The sequence below is a fragment of the Coloeus monedula genome (assembly GCF_965178545.1).
Source record: "Coloeus monedula genome assembly, chromosome: 1".
NCBI classification, from domain to species: domain Eukaryota; kingdom Metazoa; phylum Chordata; class Aves; order Passeriformes; family Corvidae; genus Coloeus; species Coloeus monedula.
Genome location: NC_138781.1, coordinates 52,792,279 through 52,814,591, shown reverse-complemented (window position 1 = coordinate 52,814,591; position 22,313 = coordinate 52,792,279). Strand labels below are relative to the sequence as shown.

The window sequence follows — 22,313 nt, the reverse complement described above, 5'->3', positions numbered from 1 at the left end:
TGCTTTTGCTGCTGTGACTGACTTACAATATCAAGCTAAAATCTCAGCCTCACCTTGCCTGCCTATACCACACTAATAACCAGAAGATGATGCTGTGCATTTCAAAGAAGCAGTAGGCAACCCTGTGCTTCAGAAGAGGGAGATAATATTTTCCATCACTCCAGATTATTCTTTCTTTCCTTAATTCATTCTCACTGCTCCTTCTGCCTTGCCAGGATAGTAACCCCAAAGGGACATGTAACCAGCTTCAGCATCTGCTCCAGAGTGGGACAGCAATTGGCAGTATTCTACTTTGAAGTGAGTGAAATGTACTACTTAGATACCCCTTTCCTTGTCAAATGTATAAGGGAAAATGATTTCTGCTCTGAGCCCCTTCGAGAAGGAAAATAAAGCTGCTCAGCTAGAGCTACCTGCGTTTCTTGCCTTAGTCAAATTTAATTTAGTACAGTTCTTCCAGTCTGTCTCGTGAGTGCTCCAATTTGCCACTATATGCATTTCCTTGACATTTAATTGAAGTCTGTTAAACGTTATCTGATACTTCATTTTTCAGATACGGCAACATCTTTAACAGTTTTGTTGAAGAAGAAAGGCATTTTGACAACCTGACAGCTGCATAAGGGATCAGAACAAAAAAAAGTCTTGGGTTTGACCATCAGAAAACAGACTAGTGAGCACTTTATAATCATGTATAAGTGACTTGGAGGTGTGTTCCTCTTGTCAGTTTGTAGATGTAGTGGTCAGCAGGTGATGCATTGTGCCATTTCGCTCCTTGTGCTAGTTCTCCCCAGACCAATCCACTCCATACTGCCCTGGGCAGAATCACCCATACGTCCCTCAGATGCACTTCTCACCTTTGGGCCAAAAGGCACTATATGGAGCCAATTTGTAAAAATCTGGTGGTTTGGAATAACAGTTTCAGTTCCAGAAGATTTGGAACATAATTTTTTTCCTGCTGGTGATCTGAGCAACACTTAGCAGACGAGCAGTACAAGCATCTGATCTTGTAAAAGATCCAAAAATTCTGTTAGAAACATTTATAAAAATACAGAATGTAGAAAGGAATTTGACTGTACAATGTGTACAGCTCTCAAATTCATCCCAGAGTGGCTTTTTACCATGCTACCATTTGAAAATGAAAGGAATGCATCCGTATTTCTTCAGTCCAGGAAGATCCTGCTCCATCCCAACATGCATCCAAGTGCAGGTTAGGGGCCTCAGTTACTACATGGAAATGGGCAAGGAAAGACCCAAACTACCATCAGACAGGCTTTGCAGTTTAAAAGCCCCATGCTGAAAAGGAGAGGTGTGCTTTTTGATGCCTTGTGGTTGCCATTTGCTCTGAGCCAGAGTCCGCTCTTGCAGCAGCCAACAGTTCACTTATCCAGCTTGCCTTGCTGCAAGAAGAAATTCTCTATGGTCATGCTGAGGCTTCGATGTATTCGCTTTTTGGTGCTGCTACCCTCAAGTACTCTGGGTTTTCTGCTGTGGGAACTTTCAAGAGACCGTTAGGTTTGGTTTCCTTCGGTAAGAAGTCCTGCTGGTAGTCAGGATTGTCCAGATTTATTTGATGGTTGCCTGCCTGGATCCAGTAGGGAGAGCTCTCAAAGACTGTCTTGGCCAGTGGAGACTGGTTGGTGTTGAGATACTCAGGGTTGTCCACAGCTGTGCTGTGTGAATTCTGGTAGCTGGAGTCTGTGGGGATCTTTGAGTTTGCTGTGAGAGAGAAGTTGTTGTAGATTGGATTCTGGACTGCTGAGGCAGATGCTTTCTTGGGCACCAACTGGTTTACATATTCTAGAATAGAAAGAAAATAAGAATGAGAAGGAATGAAAAGGAAGATATAAAATTATTGCAGCCATTTGTGTCCCTTGACATTTCGTTTCAACCCAGCTGCCACTTGCTCTTCGCACACGGCACATCTCTGAACTTCCCAGAGTGGAAAAGAGCCACAGGCAGGAAATGCCACTCTGTGGCACCGAACATGCTGCCCTGAGGTTCACCGTCAAGAATTTTGTTTGCTAACCAGCAGAAAGATGGCTTGGACCACAAGACAGGGAGATAGCTACTGCTGATTTTAGCGGTGTGTGGGTGGCTGTGTCCCAGATAGTGTTCTGAAACGGCAGTTTGGGAGGTTAGCTGCCAGAAGCTGTTTCCCTGGAAAAAATGTTTAGAGATGAGGAAAATGCCTAGAAAATACAGGACTGGCAGTAACAGTGACTCCACATTTCACGTCAATGCTATTCCTTGCAGGGCCTTTCACCCTTTTTAGCTATGGCATATTCTTGGAACGGTTGGTTGGGACTTTTTAAGGACACAAAGCATCATCACTGCATTATCCAGCCCCACCTCCCTCAGTGCTCACTGGCTCTCTCTCTACACTAGACCTCCTACACTGTCCACGTGCAACCATGAACTGCCTTCTGTGGGTCAACTTCTGAAAGCAATGAAACAGCCACAAAGCTTTTTATATTGCTGAAATGGTAAAAGGAATGAAACCATATTTTTAGAGGATATTTTCTCAAGTAGAAAGCTTTAAACACATAACCACACATGCAAACTCCCTGCCTAGATGACACACATGGCTATCATAAGGAACTCGGCTCATGAGGGAACTGAAATGAGAAATGGTCAGAAGCAGACAGGTAAAGGCTAGGAAAACTGTATGTGCACACTTTTCCACTCCTATTTACTGAGAAAAAAGGGTAGAAAGCATTTGAATTGCTTCCTTTCTATAGAAAAGGAAGGAAAATGATTATATTTGCAACCAAATGGCTTGTGAATGAGTGGCCATGGGATAGAAACACAGGAGAGGTACTCACCTGGGGCTGGTAGGAAGCTGTCATCTATGCTGTCCTCCAAGAAAGCGCCTGTTGGGTCTGAGCTATACCTCTGGACAAAGCTGTCTTCCCGCACAGGGTGCCCCTGCTAGGATGGAAGTAGAGAAAAACAGTATTAAAGGGACTGATTTGTAGAAGCTGTTCCACATAGGATGACTTACTCCTTTATTAAAGGTCATTCTACTTACCCCGTTCCTGTCAATGCAGGTTGTAGTAGAGTTGTTGCTGGTAGCACTCTTAGAGAGAAAGAAAATACAGACATCATGAGAAAGCAGTTCACTCTTAAAATGGCTTGTCATGTTTCCACAGTGGAAAAATTTCATACCAATGAACTCAAGAGAGGAGTGCGAGATGTTGAAGGGCTGTTGAAAAAGCCCTGGTGTGGCACGAGGTACTCATCTGCATCCACTATATCTTCCATGTCCTCCTCCTCCATCAGGGTGCGATAAAACTTGGAGTCCGTAGGGCTGGGCAGGTGCATCCTATCATCTCCCTGTTAAAAAAGTCAGCATTAGACAGGACTTGCAGACTCCCTTCAAGCCCTCATTCTCCCCTAATCTCTGAGACAAAGTAATTTAACAAGAGGCACAAGATGCAAAATCTTGGTTCACAGATTCTGATTTGGAAGGGGCACACAAAGGCCATCAAGTGCAGTGCTCAAGTAAATGGCCCATACAGAGATCTGTGTGTTTAACCAAATTTACCTAGAGTTTAGCGGAACTTGGGCCTGCAATCTCAGTCCATGCTGCTGTAAAGTAACTCCATTTTGAAGAGGAACAAACTCTGTTCTCCTCTCATGACTACATTATGGACTGTTCCTGGTCCTAGACTGGGACCAGTGCTAAGAAAATAGTGACCAGTCTTGACATTTTGTTTGTGGTTCTAGCTGAATGTGTTAAAACCTGGAAAGCAACAACAAATCTGGCCTTCAGTTATCCATATGATATGTTTTCATATGCCTTACTAGTTACTTTGGGCCTCAGATGAAATGCCCACCAGACATCTTCCCACTGCGGTTAGTACCTGTATAACGAGATAGCGTGGAGGGTCACGGGCCATTTTTGAGAATTCAGCTATCAGCTCACGAAACTTGGGACGGCTGTCTGCATCGATCATCCAGCCTGCAGGAAAAGCAATGCACAAACAAAACTGTTTTGGTGATCAAACACAGAGTCTAAAATAAAATGTAACAGCAAAAAGAGCAGTGCCATGCGTGGAACAAAGAAAGGAGCTACCCCTATGGGACCACCATAAACAGTTCATTCACCAGCCATGGGTGTGAATTTCAGCATTTAAAATGCAGATCTTGGCGGTTTTGGGAAGAAGGAAATAAAACCCCATGTTGGAAAACCTTCAGGCTGAGTCCGTCTCCTCTCCTATCTCCATGGGGGCAGGCAGGTCCCACTTGAGGGAGAATTCAAATTAGTCTGCTTTGAAAAAAGCTCTTGAAGGACAGGAAGCAAACTGACACCAGTGGGTGCCTGCAGAGGTACCATGATTTGACCATTGGATAGTCCCCAGACTGCTTAATGAAGTCCTGGGAAGCCTACAGCAGAAGCCTCCCTCCGTACCAGATATCTTCTAAAATTCAAAACATCCTCACTGGAGACATTTTGGAAGATTACTGCAACCAAGCTGTATTTAATTAGTAAACAGATTTTAACAAAAGTAAGTCCTCAGAGCTTAGTGTGGATCAATGCTAGAAGAGATTTCAAATATAGATACTGGAGGTTTTACATGTGATATTCGTTAGGAAACCCACATTTTCTACAACCAACTCACAGATGAGCTGATCTAGAGACTCTTGTGTTTAAAATTAAAAATAATAAAGGTCAAGCTTAGTGTGTCTAGAGGAACTCAGAAGAAACAGCCTATCCGTACTAATGGAGAAATGCAGTGGTAATATGTAATCTGAAATCTGCATTAAATATAGGCATTCACATTAGACAAAATCTCAGAATTTCCAGTGACTTTTTACTATGCTAGAATATGATTCCCTGCTAATTCAAAAGGAAAAGCTTCTTGCTTTTAGACAAAATGGAGCGTTTAATGTTCTTGCAGGTGTAGCATCTACTGTTTCTGACTTTACCTCTGAGATGCCTGTATTTAAAAGCTGTTTTTTAAATTTAAAAATTAGTAATTATTGTGCAATAACTTTGAATATTTCAGTTTATACTTTCTGATTATAAAAGAAGTGACTGGGAATCCTGAATTCCTTTAGACAAAATGGCACAGCTTTAATAGGGTCTGCACTGTAGCCTGCAAACATGAGGTCACCAGAGCAGCAAAAGATGTGCAACTGAGTCCTGTGCCAGAAGGAAGGCTCGGCCCCCAGCTCCTCACACTCTTGCACTTAAATTCAGTGTAATGGCATGAAAGGGATGGGGACACTCCACTGGCTGAGTTTTAAAATCAACAGGTGCTTGATTAGGTGACTGCTAAATGCCTCCTTTCTACATCTGGACTGACCCTAAGGAAAGACAGGGGCTGATGTGTCAGTAGGGTTCAGAATCTCTGAGGAGGAGTTTCTAGGACATTGCTTTGGCATCTGGGCACCTCCCAGGCTAGGTGCACACTTCTGGATGCAGTTCCTGCTTGCCCTGCTGAGCACAGGATCAGGCTCACCTTATGTGGTGCTTGTCCCACCACAGCAATATGTGGGTGCTCTAGGATTCCCCAAAATTGCTGCACTATGGAGTGTTCATAGTAGCCTGGCTCCTGTTTCAGGAACAGGTACATGTTGCTCTAGTGAGATGGTCTTAAATGCCACCTAGTGGGCTGCTTATCACATCCTCACAGCAGTGAGCAGGGATGCGGCAGTCATGGCCTAGAGATGTGTGTGAAGCCAGGTAGTAATCAGACATTTAGTAGCTGATATAGATGGAAAGGGGGTTTGAGGTTCAGAAGCGCTTTGGTGTGCCCTAAAATGGCCAGAAAGTGCTTCAGAAACTCTCCGCTCTTGAGCTACTTTACTGCAACAGCTGCATGCCAAAAAGGGACCAGCCAAAAGTGAGGAAGAAATTGGAAAAGGAACTGTGAATCCTTATGTGTATCTGACATTACCATGGTGCCTGCACTCCCGACACTCCTTTAGTAATAATCCACATGTCTGATTGCAGTGGGAGGCATATTACTGAACTAAGGGGGAGCTTGGAGGAGAAGGCAGTGTTCATTTTATTTCCTAGACACACAAAACCAGAATATCAGGCAAAGTGGTTGGTGTCATGCTAATTTATACTGCCTGACCATATCAGTTTAAAATAATTAACAATATCCGTCAGTGGTGTGAGTGCTGAAAAACACATTAGCTGGTTGAATGAGTGACTCATGAAACTACATCCCATGCTCCTAGGTAAAGCTCAAGGTGTTGGAACACACTCTGGTGTCATCACTCTTTCACACAACCCTAGTTCTGTCCCATTACCAGGAACACAGCATAAAATGCAACTGAGTTACTTATTCAACTTAGATGAGCAGCCACAACCCCAAGTGTAAACTCACATTTGACCATGATCATGTACACGTCAATGGTACAGATGGGGGGCTGCGGCAAACGCTCGCCCTTCTCCAGGACAGAGGAGATCTCACTGGCAGGGATCCCTTCATATGGCTTGGACCCAAATGTCATCAGCTCCCAAACTGTCACACCTGCAGGGGGGGAAGAGAAGATCATGAGAGACTGCCAGGAGCTGGACTGCTTGGCCTGGGTGTGGAGAGGTGGCGAGCAGAGAAGGGTCCCCTGGAAGCAGGTCCCCAGTTTTGCCAGAACTCCAACAAGAGAAAGCATTTTCTGGCATGATTTTATATAGGGATTAATATAACAGTTTGAAATTATCCTGCTTCCCTTTAAGGTTTTGCTTTGGTCCTTTTTTTTTTTTTTTTAAATCTCAGCTAATATATTAGTGTTGAACATTCCACAAACTTCCCAGCCCCACAGAAAGGGAATGCAGGTCTCCCAACTCCAACACAGCAAGTGGTTTTAAAAATGGAAGTTGTCTCTTTGTTTGAAAACAAACTCTCTGGAGATAAGCAAAAGCAGTTTTTGAAACACGTGTAAACCAGCTGCCTAAGCGTCATTTACTGACATACCATGGACTCTTGTGATGTAGCTGTTGTGATTGTCTAGTAGCTTAGGATACAAAACAAGATTTTGGATGCCAAGATACATAAATGGATTAAGAAGACCAGAGGCTGTACTGTTTTGAAAAGGACACAGGATCTGACCATCTGCATTAAATATTTTCCAGGAATATAAGAGCCAATGGGGGGGAAATTTTGCAATAGGTTGCTTTGAAAAGTTTCCTTTCTGCTCCTTTCTTTCAAGCTGGCTTTATGAACTATACCAAATACAAAATAAATTCTCTAAGAAGGTTATCACTTTGCTTCCCTTTTAGCACAGTCCTCTCAATAGCAGGACAGCATAAGCATTTTAGGCCTCAGCGGAGTACACTGATTGACACCGACTGACAGTGAGGCTGATGATTTTAAGTCTTCCTTCTAGTTATGTGATTCTACTGCCAGCTCCATTATATTTCACGTGAAGCTGATGAAGCAAAACATCAACAGAACTTCAGCAAATGGTCCAGAGTCTCCTACCTGTAGCCCCTTTCAGGGGAGGGGTCACTACCCAAAGCACATTCTATGAAACATCTTACACCTCACTCACATGTTGAATAGGTGATTTGGGCCCAGTGTTTATATATTTGACCTCTTGTTCTTCTCACAATAGAGAGTAAAAAGGCCAGTGTAGAGTCACCAGCAAATCCTAAAAATTTCCAACCCATCTACAATAATTGTAACTGCTTTTAAACTCACCATAACTCCAGACATCACTTTGATGAGTGTAAATCCGGTGTAAAATTGACTCCAATGCCATCCATTTAATTGGAACCTAGGAAAATTCACAAAGAATCCTTAAGAGGCTGATATAAAATTTATCAGGGATATTTACCAATAGTTTGGTTGCAGAAGGAAAAAAACAGCCAACACAACTATCTGAATGGTAGAACGGGCAACTTTTGAGTCCCCATTTATTATTTTCATATATCATGAAGAACCTGGAAACATGTGGAATACTAGGTATATCAGAAATATCTCTTACAAAACAGTTTTACAATATTTTTAACAGTCAAGTAACTACTTTTTAGCCTTCTATCAGAACAGGACATAAATCCAGTCTTAGGCTACATGACAAAGACTGATCTACACTCATATGGTTTCTATTTATGGCCTCTGCAATATCTGCAAGCAGCTTCTCTTTAATTTCTCAGCAGGACACATTCCCTCCATCAGCACGCGGTACAACACGCAGGCGTGTTGAACCTATTTCTTCTGCTATAAATATACAACATTCCCTTTCTCTTTTTAAACTGCACAGTGTTATTGGTGTTGGCTACACCGATGAGTTTTCCCAGACATTCTGGGTGGGAATTTCAAAAGCATTTGCTGCTCTGCTATCTCTGCTCCCACCGCAGTCCCACTGGCCTGATGCTGCTTTGGCTGATTTCAGAGGACTTCCACAGGCTTCAAAGGCAGCATGCTGAGATGGCAGCTGAGAGCTTTGAAAAACACATTCCCTTTTTCCCCCCTTTGTGTGAGGCTTGTGCGCAAGCACAAACACCGGCAAATGCGCAGCAGTTCATTCTGCAGTGTGCTTTACCTTGCCTCCCTCAGCATGGTATTCCTTCTCGTCTGCACCGAGAAGCTTTGCCAGCCCAAAGTCGGTGATTTTCACGTGTTGAGGAGTCTTAACAAGGACGTTCCTGGCAGCAAGGTCACGGTGCACCAGGCGCCGTTCCTCCAGATAGTTCATTCCCTGCAATATAACACACTGTTGGTAAGGCCTCATGCACTTGGAGCTCGGAGCCACAAGTAAGTCACCAAACCTCAGCTGCTTTGTGGTAACTACACACACCACCATAAACACATGGTAAGTTATCCCACCTGCACTCTCCATTTACATGATGTTTATTGCAGGGTGAGGATGAGTGCTTGCACTGTTACTCTTACCCTCTGGGAACCTTCTTGTGGGTCCAGGAGCTGGTGGAGTGATGAAGGAAAAAGAGGCAGTAGTGGGTATAGTAGATATTAGCAGGACATGTGGTTCCTTTGGGATTTACTTCAAGAAATACAAGATCAGGATGGAACTTAAAAATAAGGGGACAGAGCCTTCTTTCAGCTCTACTTATGCAAACCCAGTGACTTCAGGAGAGCACAGTACAGAGTTTAACTATCCCCTGCCATTATGTACACAGGCCAACCCTACAGAGAGTATGTAGACAATCATTTGAAGTCGCTCATACTGTGTTTTATTACAGGCAGTGTACTCTGCCTTCTCCTTGCTAACAATGAGGCAGTCCACTGCAAAGGTGAAAACGGGAGAAAAATAAGAAATTCATTTTAAGTCTGAACTCAGAGTTGCATCCATTTTCCAGTCCTCTTTGATAAAGGCAAGTTCTTCCAGTTTCACTGCCTCCCATGATTAGGCCGGATTCACCATAGCATACGTGCTTCTTCCGGATGACTGCCTCTCGAGGAAGAATATAACTAATTGTGCTGGTTTGACTTCTAAAGCACAAATTTAACAGCTGTGTTTCTGACCACAGAGATTACTCCCTTTTCCCTCAGTCTCTTGCTGTATGGAATCAAAAAATTCATGATTTCCAAGTTTCCTGCAATATCTTTTCCAAACCCCACAATTATTCCCAGTCCATACGTTTCTGCTGGCAGTAGCTTATGCACTTGTATTTTTATGAAGAGAATTAATAGAAAATTACTTTTAACCTACAAAGTTAACACCAAAATGATCATGTTGATGTGACGGCAGAGGACTGGAGGGAATAACTGCCTTCCATCCTCCACCCGCTTCCTAAGCCCACTTCTAACCTGGACCACCGTCGAATCCTCCCCCCAAGTCCCTCAGCAGAACTTCACCCATGCACTGCTCATGTTGCCAAAACAAACCACCCAAACAAACTGGCGCAGTGCCACTACGAGCGTGCACTGAATCACACAAATAGATCTTTAGCAAGCAGAGATCTTGAAACAAAGACTCTTGAGCGGCTGACAGAAAACAGACTATCTTAAAAAAAATAATAATTCCGTAATCTAGCCCTAGTAGGACAAAAATTTTCCTGCTAAACATGACTTGCTGCAGAGGCTAATAAGACTCAGAGCTGCTGAAAAGCAGAATATCAGTGTCACACCAAGCTAAGGCGCTGATGGCTGAAGACTCGTGCACGTGCTACACTGAAGATGTTGAACTGCCCATTTAGAAAGTTCAGCAGATCTTTAATTGTGTGCAGGCCTGGGGTTTAAGCCATTTTTCATCACTAAGCATGAGACCAATGTGTTCAAAGAGTTCCTTCACAGTGTTTCTGCACATGGAGTGTTTATGCTCTGTCATAACATCTTGCCTGAAAGAGAGGACTCCATACCTCAGGCAAAGATAATGTTTGTAAAAGATGCAAAGAAAACTTATTTCAAAGCTGTGAAAACAGAAACAAAAATAAGCTTCCCAGGGAACTTGCCTCCTGCTAGTTAGTTACCAGACATGTATTTGTTTCAATTTTTTTTTTCCACTCATAAGTAAATTTTTAAAGAGTCAGAGAACTTTCAAAAATCTGGGATAACTTTATCAGAGTAGTAACACCAGACACATTGGTGGGAAAAAGCTGTACACAAGATTTATGAGTGCTTTGAGGAAAACTTCAGTGTGGAGCAGCACAAAGGAGTATGTTGAAGGTCAGGCATTGCTGGCAAGGGTAGAAGTTGCTATGGGCAAATGTTGAACCGCCATGAAAAAATCAAACGAAAGCAAACAATTGTGAATAGCAACCTTTTGGGCAAGTGATGCCCCAAGGATCCATTTGGGGACCAATATTGCCACCTTAAAAATTAACAAGGAGAAGAAGGAGGAGGAGGGAAATATGGCCTCCAGCTCATCCTCCAAAGGGACTGAAACCAGGACAGAGCAGTAATTGATTTTAAACAAGAAAGCAAAAGAGTCACAAAAGGCACCAAAAAAATGCAACCCACATCCCAGGTGGACACATAAATTAAAATTCACTTGTTGTGGAACGCAATGTAAAAAGTACACGCACTGAGATGAAGAATGTGCTCTGTAGACATTTGGTGGATACATTTCTGAGGTCCTCAGCATGTTTCCTGAAAGCAAACCACAGCTGGGATGTATACAAGGCCTCAAGGGACCGATAAGGTTTTAAGTGTGTGGTTATCCTGCAGACCAGCATTCCTGAAATAAGCAGCATTAAAGCAACCATGCTGTGTGGACACTGCCATGTCATATGACGAATCTCCAACAAATTGCAGTTATTTTTTTTGCTGGTTTTGCTTCGTTCTTCCACACTTGCAAATGGCTAACCACCATCCAAACACAGCATATTGCTGCTAAGGACTGGAGGCTGTATTGCAGTTCCTTTGCTACTCTTTGGCAAACAGTACCAGGTGTGATAATGAGTCTTCTATGGCCATTGCAGTTAGCTTACAGACCCCAACTCAGCACCTATAAAATACAGAACAGCTCTGGGGCGCCTGAATGCCTTTTGGTCAAAGGCAGCCTGCGCAAGGATGGAGCTGGTATCCAATAGTAAGCAGTTTCAATCCCTGGCCTCAGAGATTTCAGCATGAAACTCTCTGAGGCACACAAGAAGGTGTGTTCAACAACATCACTGTCCTGTGACACAGCCCGAAGAAATCCACTGATGGAAGCAGCATTTTGCTATGGGAATTGACAAATTCTGTTGCCTTCCCTGCTGCCTGTGCTGCATCACATTTGCATCACATTATCATTTCAATAGTGGGTGTTTGGTTTGGACATAAATGTCGAGGTGATATTATTATGCTGCCTAGAAGCATTTTGAAGAATAGTTAAAGGTTTGCTCATCAGTATGAAAACAGTAAGTTGTTCCAGAAAAAGTAACTGCTTATTGCCATGTAACAGATACCTAGGATCCAGGTGGTGAAACAGAAAGATTTGCAGAGACAGGTAATTAAATAAACACATTACATGCTGTCAGAGTTTTAGCTGATCCGGAGTTCTGGTCTGCTTACCTTTGCAATCTGCACACACCAGTTGAGGAGGTACTGGGAGCCGATGTTGTCCTTGTGCTCTCGGATGTAATCCAGGAGGCAGCCGTAAGGCATCAGCTGTGTGATGAGCTGAACAGTTGAAGTGAGGCAGATTCCCAACAAGCGACACACATGAGGATTGTCAACACTAGCCATCACATAAGCTTCCTGAGAAGATAGGCAAAGAAAGCAATGTGAAACACTCCCTTTGGCATGACATGAATATTTGGAGGCAGTTTAAAATAAGTTGGTCGTCCGAGAGGTTGCTAAAATACTATATGCAAACTCTGTACCTCATATCACACACAAAATATACATATTTCCTACTCTGTGGACCAGATAGTTTTCATTCCGTGGAATGTCCAGATTTTGAACACCAAATCATCACTGAGACGCCAAAGAGGAGCCAATCTCTCACTACTGGTACACCAAGAAAACATTGGACATAAAATCCTAGTGGATTTAAACTTACAGACCAAGGAGGAATTAATAAATTGATCAACTGGAAGCTGATGGGATTTCATCATTTTGAGCACCTAATTGCAAGAGCAACACATTTTTGTGAACATGTGCCATATGGTTTTTTTTCCTCACAGACCTTTTCATGAAACTGACTGGAAATCAGTATTTTTGAGACTTCTGCTCCCCTGTCAAGGTTGGTACTAACCCAGAAAGTCAAAGTTGTCTTCTAGAATGCAACTGACAGTCTCATTTTTTAAGAGACCATGTTCTTCTTGACCATATTGTTCTTCAGTCCATGACGAACCAAACAGATTAATTATCACGTCACCACTTTAGAACCTTGAATGCTTGTCTTTAAGTAGCAACAGTGAAAATATTGTCCTCAATTGGAAAAGCTGTTTTAGACTCATATAGCAATGTAAATGATACCAGGAAGGTACTTGGAATGTGGGAGCATAACAGACCCTTTGGTCAACTGGGATTTTGGGGTTTAGTTTCATATATATGTGAAAAACTCTTTTTTCAAATGTGGGTACACCATGTGTAGCTTTATGTACCTAGCTAAGATACCCAAGGTACCTTCTCTTCTTTTGTTCTTCTGTGGGAAGGGAAAGACCCCTTCAGAGGCTGCTTCAAATACATCCTTTAACATGTCCATGGGGTAAAAATCTCTGACCTCATGGTTTTTGTGTGCAAAAACTACTTATGGATTGAAATTTGAGATCTATATTTATACTCAAATCCACTGCCAAGCGCCAGCTCAAAGAATGGATTCCAACCGGAGAAAAAAAATTAGAGCTGCAGTTGTTTGGTTTCTTTAACTAACTTTGTATCTGATTTACAGTATGTCACTTCTAGATATTTTAAAAGTAATTTGATTGAAAAGCAACACAAGAGGAAATGAATGAGAATTTTTCCATTCAGTGAGCAGGTCAGCATCTTGATTCAGCATCAGGAGAAACAACTACTAATCACCCCTTGGCAATTCAGGCTAGCAGTCCCCCAAAGCCTAAAATCATAGTGAAGGCACAAATGGTGCAAGGGAAAGAGTAAATCTGCTCTTTCTAAGAGCTTAAGAAAATAAATACCATAGCACTTTACTCATCACCTAGCAAGCGTTCCACAAATGTCACATAGCTCCATAACTGGTGAGAACTATTATTAAACAAAGCTATTAAGGCAATGACGTTCAAGAAATAAGCAACCCCAATTCTTAAGCAATACTTTCTGGCCTCTGTGTTGTTGCTTAATGTGCCAGCCTAAGCAAACCATGATGTAATGCAGCCTCTTTTGAGGTACTAGTTCTGCATTTGGTACCCTTGTTTTGGAGCCCTTGGGATGAAAATGACCTCCAAGCAGACAGGTTAAATAGGACCTCCACCAGAACTGGTAAGAGCTCGTCAACCTACTGCATGATGTGGGCACACCATTGAAACATCCCTCTGCCATGGATAGTATTGATTGTGTGGGATAGCTCAAGGAAAGATAAAGCAGGAACACAATCTGCTATTCAGTTTGTATATATTTGTGGCATCATTTCTTAGAGAATCTTGCAAATTTGTTATCCAATACTCAGACACCAGCAGAGACCAAAACAACTTCATTTCCCTACGCTTCCAAACTGAGCCATTTTAATGATGAAGAATGTCTTGCTTCCTGTTGGGATTCAGACCCATATTGTACTCATTTTGGCAGGGCAGGGTGGGGGGAAGACTGCAGAATTGGAGCTGTTCTCACTGCCCATCTGCCACGCAGCCCACATGGGGCTGACCCGGGGGCTGAGCACTGGGATGCTGAAGGAGCAGGGTGGGTGTTTGGGCCACACAGCTTTCGGAGAGTGTCCAAGTGTTGACACCCCCTCTTCCATTTGATACTGCAAAGGAAAATAGGCCACTGCCTCCTCCTCAAAGAGAGCAGAACAGAGCTATTGTGTGGTTGTGGGTCCCTCTAAGTAGCCCAGGACATTAAAGTGGGTCTTTGTTTCAACTGTTTATCTTGGAAATCTCCTCGGGTTCGCTCTGACCTGCTCCAAGTATGCTTGGTATTTAACAACAACCTTCTGAATTAACTCTACCCAATAAAGTCAGCCAGAGCTTGCCTGGATTATAAGAGCTAAAGCTGCTGTGCTTGTTCTATACCGACTGTGATTCTGTAAGACAAATCATCTTTAATTAGACATTATTATCTTTGAGGTTCCAGTGACCTTGAAAAATTGGTTGTGTAGCAAAAAGTTTTGAGAAGAGCTTTTGGAGTCATCCCTCTGACTTCTTTCACTAGTTTTGTATTTTTTAAAATTTAGTTCTGAAATAAAGAGTTCCACCAACCAAATTACCTGAAAATGAATAGGATTGAAAAAGCAAGAGCTTTTTGTTAAGCATCCTAATCCAAAGGAAAAGATAATGTGGGGATTTGCTACAGAAATTTCTTTTAGAAGAGAAAGTACTTTGATACCACTAAAAAGCACACAGTCCCTGCATCTACTGCCCTGTCCAGTGATCTTGATCTGCTGAAGGAAGGACGAAGCACTGTAGGCTTGTTCACTAAATCTTCCTACAGGGTACATGCCTTCAGGAATTTAATGCAGCTAAGTCAAAAGCATCCTTTGTGAACACTGTGTTATGCTCCTTACCACTGTGAAGAGCAAAATGTGGGGCAGAGCTCAGGGCAGGCAGCTGAGCAGCATCTCACCCAGCTCCTCAGTGTAGGGAATGCCAATGAAGGGAGGGATCACAGGCAGGCGAGGGGCAGGAATGAGGGCCACATAGGTAGGGACCTGGGGAAGGGCTGAGACTTGTCTGGAGTCTAACTAAACTAAAACCAGAATGGGTATTGCTTCCTGTATGGATTCAGAGATGGACCACCTATTCTTTTGCACTGCTGCAATACACCTATCAAATCATATGGTGCATACAAACAATCTGCTGAAGCAGAGTAATGTATTGGAACAACACTGTTTATTCAGGGTGACTTGAAAAATCCAGCTTTATTATGGTCAGTAGCACAAGTGGTGGTTTGTTCATAGACACTTCTCCTGAGACATCTCACTACAAGGACAGGCTTTTTGTTAAGATCTTCACCAGCTGCAACAATTGGAGATGAACCTTCCTACCTGAGGTGTCATTTACTGGCCAAAACTGGATTTAAAAAAAAAATTCCTTCTAAATTCAGTCCCTACCAAAATAAAAGTAATTCCACAGTTTTCCCCATGGCTGAAGGATTTGTGTGCTTGATTAACAACACCATCTGTTCCAGACAAACAGGTCCATTTGGGACATACCAGGGACAGGACAGAATGACAGACAGACAGACTTTTGTTGCTTAGGACTGAACCACAGTCCTAAGGGAAATCTGAAGTTACACTGAACTTCTGAGTGCTCCTCTCCTCACTCAGCATTCTCCTTTCCTTGTATAGAAATTTATATATCCTTGGTGCCACATGTTCCATGGCTTTGGATCTAGTTAAGATTTTCATCAATTTCAGGTTCAGGGAACTTCGTATTTAGGACTCTGGCTCACTCACTGTAAACTCAAACATTTATGAACTCCAAAATCAGTATCCCATAGCCTTTCCTCCTGTTTTCTGAAGGGATGAGCTAAATCCAAACAATAAAATAAAAATTCCAAACTTCTTTCAGAAGGTGAGATAATTTCTTGCATTTATGGCAGAGAAACCAGACAGCTGGGATTTTTAAATTTTATTTTGGACTTACAGTTAATTTAATCCTATTTAACCAAGCAACTAGCTTATGACAATCTGCAGGACTCATAAACCATTAAGTCTGTTGTTATTTGGCTTAGCTGTACCACCATAATGACAATGAATGCTACAGCTTAAGGCCTGAAACACCAGAAAAAAAAAAAAAGAATTAGTTCTAAATGTATGGTCCTGACCACTCCTTAGGTGCTACTCCATGAGTATAAAATCTGTATTTGGATTGGGTTCATGGGAGACACAAAAGCACTTCACAGACTGGGCTGCAAAGAGCAGTACTTCTAGATGAGGAATTGAGTTTAGGATGCAAAATATTTCTTCCCACACAAAATCCTAAAACCCCTCTAGTTATTAGAGAAGAAAATCCACAGACCACTGACAACTTGAGAAAACAAACATGAAAACTCACATCAAGTATTTCCTTGTTGGCTTTTGGTGATGTAGCCTCCCTCAATTCTTTAATAGCAACAGGAATTTTAACCTTCTCTCCCTCGGGGATCCAAAGTCCCTACCAAAAAGAAGTACAAAGAGTTAGCCAGTCTCATACCTAACGGGTTAATTCTCACAGTTACATATATATTTTACATCTGAGTAGACTTAAATATTCTGAGCAATGGAAAGACATAGCAGACAACAAAAATATGCAAAAAATGTATCTTGTGGGTATTACCAAATTCCTGCTAATGGGCTGGTACTTCTCTTTCAGACACCTCTACCATATTTTTTTGAAAAAACATGTTCATAACTGTCCCTGTGTAAATAGCCCAAGAGATGCATAAAGAGCAACTTCTGTGGGTGGAAATCTAACTAATTAGACCATCACAGCAACTGCATGTGCAAAACCTTGCCACTTCCAATTTATAAATCATGTGATGAAAATAATAAGCATTTTCTCATTAAAACAAGATGGCATCTATACTGTAAAAATAATCCAGTCCTAAACATATGCAGTGGCAGGGAAGTCTATGTCCAACTGGTGCAGTGCTCTACATCTATAGTGTCAGGAGGCCAGTTAGGTGGCAGGTCAGCAGTGTAGCACTGTGAAATCCTGCAGTTTTTACATTCAGCACTGTAACACTGCTGAAATCCCCAGCAGTTCAGGTGCACTTATTTTTGTGCCCCTGAAGTTCCTAATCATAGCTGGAAGCCTGATTCAGAATATAGAGCTTTATAAAGAGATATAGGAACCTACAGTTACTGGCAAAGCCTGAAACACATATCCTGAATAAAAGGAGGAACACAGAAAAGTGGAACTTGATGAAGAAGCACAGAGGATAAACAAACACCATGAGAAAAAGTACCTTGTGAACCTACACAACTAAAGGTGTGCAGACACTTTCACACATCTGAATCAGTTCTAATGAAAGAAGGATTGAAAATTCCAATGAAAGAATGATTGAAAAAGAAGATCCCAGATGACACAGAAAAATGGCTTTGCACTGAGTTAACCAAAGTGCATTTCTTTTCCTCCTTAATATTCACAATAGGATGTATTTGACTGTGCTAATTTTTAAGTGAATGTCTTTGTTGTCCAGGTTCAGCAGTATGGCTTTGGCAATGTTTTATGTAAACCTTCTCCTTTTACCCAATTCCTAACAAAACCAATGATGATTGAGTAATCTCTCCACATTTCAACAGACAGATACATGCTATAAAATCTAGTTAAAAAAAAATTTACACAATGACTGAAGCTCCTAGTTCTTGCTTTGTTTGGGTGGCTTCTGCAGGAGGGAGCAATATGAAAAGGGGAATAGAAACATGGTGATCTTACCTTATAAACAGTGCCAAAAGCTCCAGAGCCTAAAACTTTGACCTTTTTAAATTCTGTCTCCTTTAAAATTCTCAGATGAGCCTGGTTTGGTGCCTCCCCGCTGGGTGTCAGTGGTTCAACAAGCTGGTGCAGAGAGAAGATGATGTTAGAAGGTTACACAGTCTGGAAGGTTCAACACTTTGTGGAAGCAAATAAATCCTTCCTTTAAAATAATGAACATTTGATTCCATGTGAAGTTTTTGGGAGGATACCTCTGCTCTGACTTGCAGGAATAAATACCTGCTCCAAAAATCAAGCACGGAGGGGCAACTGCCATTTTGAAGGAGAATGAAGGAATAGCTCTTCTCAACCTCTTCTCAAATGGGGGCTTTGACTTCAAAGCCTTGAAACACATGGCATGAAAAATAATGTAATTACCACAGATGCTAAAGGAGATTATTTTTGTTTTGAACTTGTGAATAAATTATGAAAATGTTTAAATAATGGGCAAGAATCATCTGCAACCTTTCATGTCTGCTCTTGTTTAACTGGATACAATTCCCATGGTACCAGTGGTTCCCCGAGACCACGCAGTGTACAAAAAGCAATTGAAACTCTGACAGTGATTCTTTCCTCAAAAAAAAAGGATGTTGAATTGGCTATTGATTTTTTCAAAATTTTATCTAAGCCTTATTGCAAACAGCAGTAATGTCCTCCAAAGACATTTAACACTTTTATGATGCGTAAGTCAGCTTTTTCCTTAGTTCTTCCTTCTGCTTTTCCTTTGAATAACACCATATTTAGCAAGATTCAATCTGATTTTAGAGGGTCAGCAGCCTCTTTGTTGTGACGAAATATCCTCATTTTGAGGAGTCCAGATATGAGCTGAGCACAAATTGAACTCTACTATCACAACTGCAGAATACAGCAGTATGTGAAATATTGTTTCGTAGTACAATGGAAAACAGGCCAGCTTGGTTTTTTTTCTTTTTTTTAAAGGATATTAGCAGCTGACTCTGCAAAGCTGGCAAGTACAGGAAGAAGCTGCAACTGGGATTTTAGCAGACTGTTAAAAACAATTGGCTTATTTATTAGAACTGCACTAGAAAGAGAAGGGGGCTAACCACAAAACAGCCGTTTCCATCCAGGATTAGGAGTTTTGCTATGTATGAGGTGTCCAGAGGGAGATGCTGTAATGCACTCAGAGCCATGCAAAAACAAAAAAAGCAGTGTAGAAACCTTGTTCATGCACAACAGGGTAAACCATTCACTTTGATGGCTTTGTGGGCTTTTTGTGCTAAAAACAAACCAAAGACAAGATTTAAACACACTTCCTTAATTTCTTTCCCTCCTCTCCTTTTTTTCCACAGGATCAGGCACACACCTGATCAAGGGGGTAAAATTTTCAGAAGCACCCCAAGCTGCCACAGGAGGCTCAAGGCTTGTCTGGAGGGACACAAAATGTGAGGCTGAAGATCTACACAGCAAGGTAGTATGGATCAGCAAACACATTGCACTTGACCCTGAAGGTGTTGTTTTTTTCTGAGTAGACAATCTCAGTGACTTTCCTTGGGATTGAGACATCCAAATCCTTTAAATCTTTTGAAAATTATATGCAGAGGGATCAGATTTGAGATTAAATGAGAAGATGTTAGGTGTACACTGCCCCTTTCCTGAGTAGCATGGCAGCTGCCGCATTTTCCATTCCCAGGGACTGCTGAGTTACAAGGCAGATGCAGGGTGCTTTAATCGTCTGGTATGAGGAGATGGGCATCCACTGCCCCAGATGAAGCAGAGGTGCTGGCAGCACTCACCTCCCTCTCCTGCAGCAGCCGGCGCAGGGTCCGCTTTCTGACGATGTGGCGTCTCCGCAGGTACAGGCCGATGCCCAGGCCCACCACCACCAGGCACAGGAGACCTCCAACAACACCGGCTGCGATTGAGGGGATCTTGGAGCTGCAACGCAGGAGGGGATGCAAGAAAGAGAAAAAAATTTCTTAGGTGTAAGATTTTAGAGAATCCCTACAGAGGTTGCAGGAAGCCTTAGGTTTTGATCGAACACACACACTGGACACCCACATTACAGATTTCTTGGGCACCTGTATTTTTAAGGGCCTCATCCAGTAATCTGTTCAAAGTGGTGCTTAATTTCCATCTGGGCTTAAACCACAAGTCTTCATTCTTCCCTCAAACTCACAAATGGAACGGATCCTCATAACTTAAGCAAGGGGATTTCTCCTCCTTCCAACAAACCCACCAAGCACATGAGCATCAGATATGTGAAGCCTTTGTGTGCCAGCTGTGGGCAGCCCACATGTGATCAGAGACATGAAGCATGTGGAGAGAAGGCCTGTCAGGAACACATACACAGTTGTGATACCAGCAACGCAGCTGACGTCCCCTCATTATTTGGGGAGGCACGCTGTAAGGGTCACAGTGAACGTCAGATCATCTGTCTTCCTCACAAGCACAAATGTCTGAAGCCAGGTATTGTGTACCATCCCCACTGTACATACAGATTGCTGCCTCTTTATTAGAGCCTGAGTAATTGCAAATTTAAGGTGAAAAGAAAAACCTGATTTCCAAGGTTGTTTTTTGGTCTGTACTTAAAAGATTCTTCCCAGCATTTTTCGAAGTTGCCCCAGGGATTTCTATTAAATGCAGTCACTTTTTAACAGTACTTCTAGGCTGAATTTGTCTTGCCATAGCATGACTTTGTGGCCAGAAATGAAATCCCTCTCTCTCAGTCCGAGAAGACTGTTTGCTTGTTGCATGACCTTGAGCACATCATGAAGCCGAACAGTGTGATACAAGATCTAGTGTGAGTGTGACAAATGAGCATCCATCTGGGCGCACAGTATTTGGATATGGACAGATCACAGGGCTGGAAAAGACCCTCTTCATCTCTGAGTCTCCTGTAACAGAGGTGACTGTATCAGTCCTAAACATATCTCTCTCTGCCCTTAATCCTTTATTTTTCAATCCCCTCCTTTTATTCTTCAGTAACAGATCCCTGGTCTCACCTTGACAAAAACTGTAGGCAGAACAAGATTTTGAAGTCTTGTGCCAGTAGCAATATTTCTCAGTTCTTTAAACCATTTTTATAGGTCTGAGCCTGCTCTAATCTGTCACTTCCCCGTAAAGAGCTGAAGACTTAACTTTAGTCCCAGCCCTGCAGTGTCCAGTGAGGAAATGTAAACACACACGCATTCTTTCCAGCTCTGCCATTAATTGTAGCAGATGAAATACTCACCCATTTGGACAGCCTTCAAGACCTGGCCCTTTGCACCTGTAAAAACAAATGAATGTTACAAATATAGTAGCTCTGGCCTACATACTTCTGTAATTCCAACTAAGAGTGCTACTGATTGAAAAGTTTGTGTTTCAGAGCAGTCCAAGTGTTAACACAGGAATTTATAATAGTCATACACTCCATTAAATATCAGTCAGCAACAACCTTGCTCCAAAATCTTTTATCTAGAGAAATAGCCATGCTGCATGCTTAGTTTAAAGCATGTTTTAAAACAACGTTTTAGCATGTGGTAGAAGTGGGGGAGGACACAGATACACAAAATTCATGGATTCTGTGGCTCTGTGCAGAGCCCGGGGCTGACCGTGGAGGACAGATGTAGCCTCCTGCTCGTACAAGGACAGAAATATACGTGGAAACATGTCATCGCAGACCTTTCTGCCTACTCCTTGTTTCCTGATAAGGTAAAGGTTTTAATTTCTAGACTTTCTATTGCAATGGAAAACTTGGGTAGCAGATACATCCCATCAAAAAATGGGATTTGACAGCACTCTCTCTGGCTGTAGTTTGTTGGCATGTGTCCATGATATTTTTCATTTAGAATCCAAAGTCTTATGTTACTGGTAATGTAAACAGGTATAACAGTTATCCAGAGAGCCAGGAACTGTACTAGCAAGTCATTCACCCTCCATTTGAGTTTAAAATGCTCAGAATTTTGGCAGTGCAGTGCAAAACCAACACAGATGAAAACACAGGGACTGAGTTCACTTGATGGTCTAATGAGTGTGAGAGGCACAGTGCATTCCCCAAGTGCTGCTGGGCTATGAGATGGATGCTCTTCATGGGAATTGTGGTCTTTGTGGTGTCTACTGAGGAAGGACAGTATTTCAGAGAGGGTGACATCACCTCTGGAAAACAGAGCACAGGAAGGAGTAAAGTCCAGTTTGTGGTATCTGCTCCCTGTGCTGACTTAAAGAAAATGGATCATCCCAAAACAGTTCCAGAGGAGGTCAAGTAGGGGGTAAGGAGTGAGCCCATGCCAGGAAAACTCTGGAATCCCTCTTACTGAGAGGAGGAACCAGAAGAATTTCAAAACGCCAGGTAGAGTTGCAGATCTTCTCTCGTAACTTGGTCTGGGTCTGGGGAAGGAAGAGGTGAAGCAACTACTCATTTTACTGGGATTTTGTTTGTTTGTTTGTTTTCATTACTTGG

The 22,313-nt window shown here is 42.3% G+C and overlaps 1 protein-coding gene across 1 annotated transcript in view; it reads right to left on the bottom strand.

Moving 5' to 3' along the window:
• Nucleotides 1–1,417: 1,417 nt before the first annotated feature.
• EGFR (epidermal growth factor receptor) overlaps nt 1,418–22,313 on the bottom strand; it is a gene marked incomplete at both ends in the record, with an annotated part of 150,975 nt that continues 130,079 nt past the window's right edge. The window contains 13 exons of the mRNA XM_082280127.1: nt 1,418–1,794; nt 2,820–2,925; nt 3,026–3,073; nt 3,163–3,330; nt 3,861–3,958; nt 6,339–6,485; nt 7,653–7,728; nt 8,497–8,652; nt 11,910–12,095; nt 16,511–16,609; nt 17,873–17,995; nt 19,666–19,807; nt 21,105–21,140. Coding sequence (XP_082136253.1) covers nt 1,418–1,794; nt 2,820–2,925; nt 3,026–3,073; nt 3,163–3,330; nt 3,861–3,958; nt 6,339–6,485; nt 7,653–7,728; nt 8,497–8,652; nt 11,910–12,095; nt 16,511–16,609; nt 17,873–17,995; nt 19,666–19,807; nt 21,105–21,140 — 1,762 coding nt within the window. The remainder of the gene's footprint in view (nt 1,795–2,819; nt 2,926–3,025; nt 3,074–3,162; nt 3,331–3,860; nt 3,959–6,338; nt 6,486–7,652; nt 7,729–8,496; nt 8,653–11,909; nt 12,096–16,510; nt 16,610–17,872; nt 17,996–19,665; nt 19,808–21,104; nt 21,141–22,313) is intronic.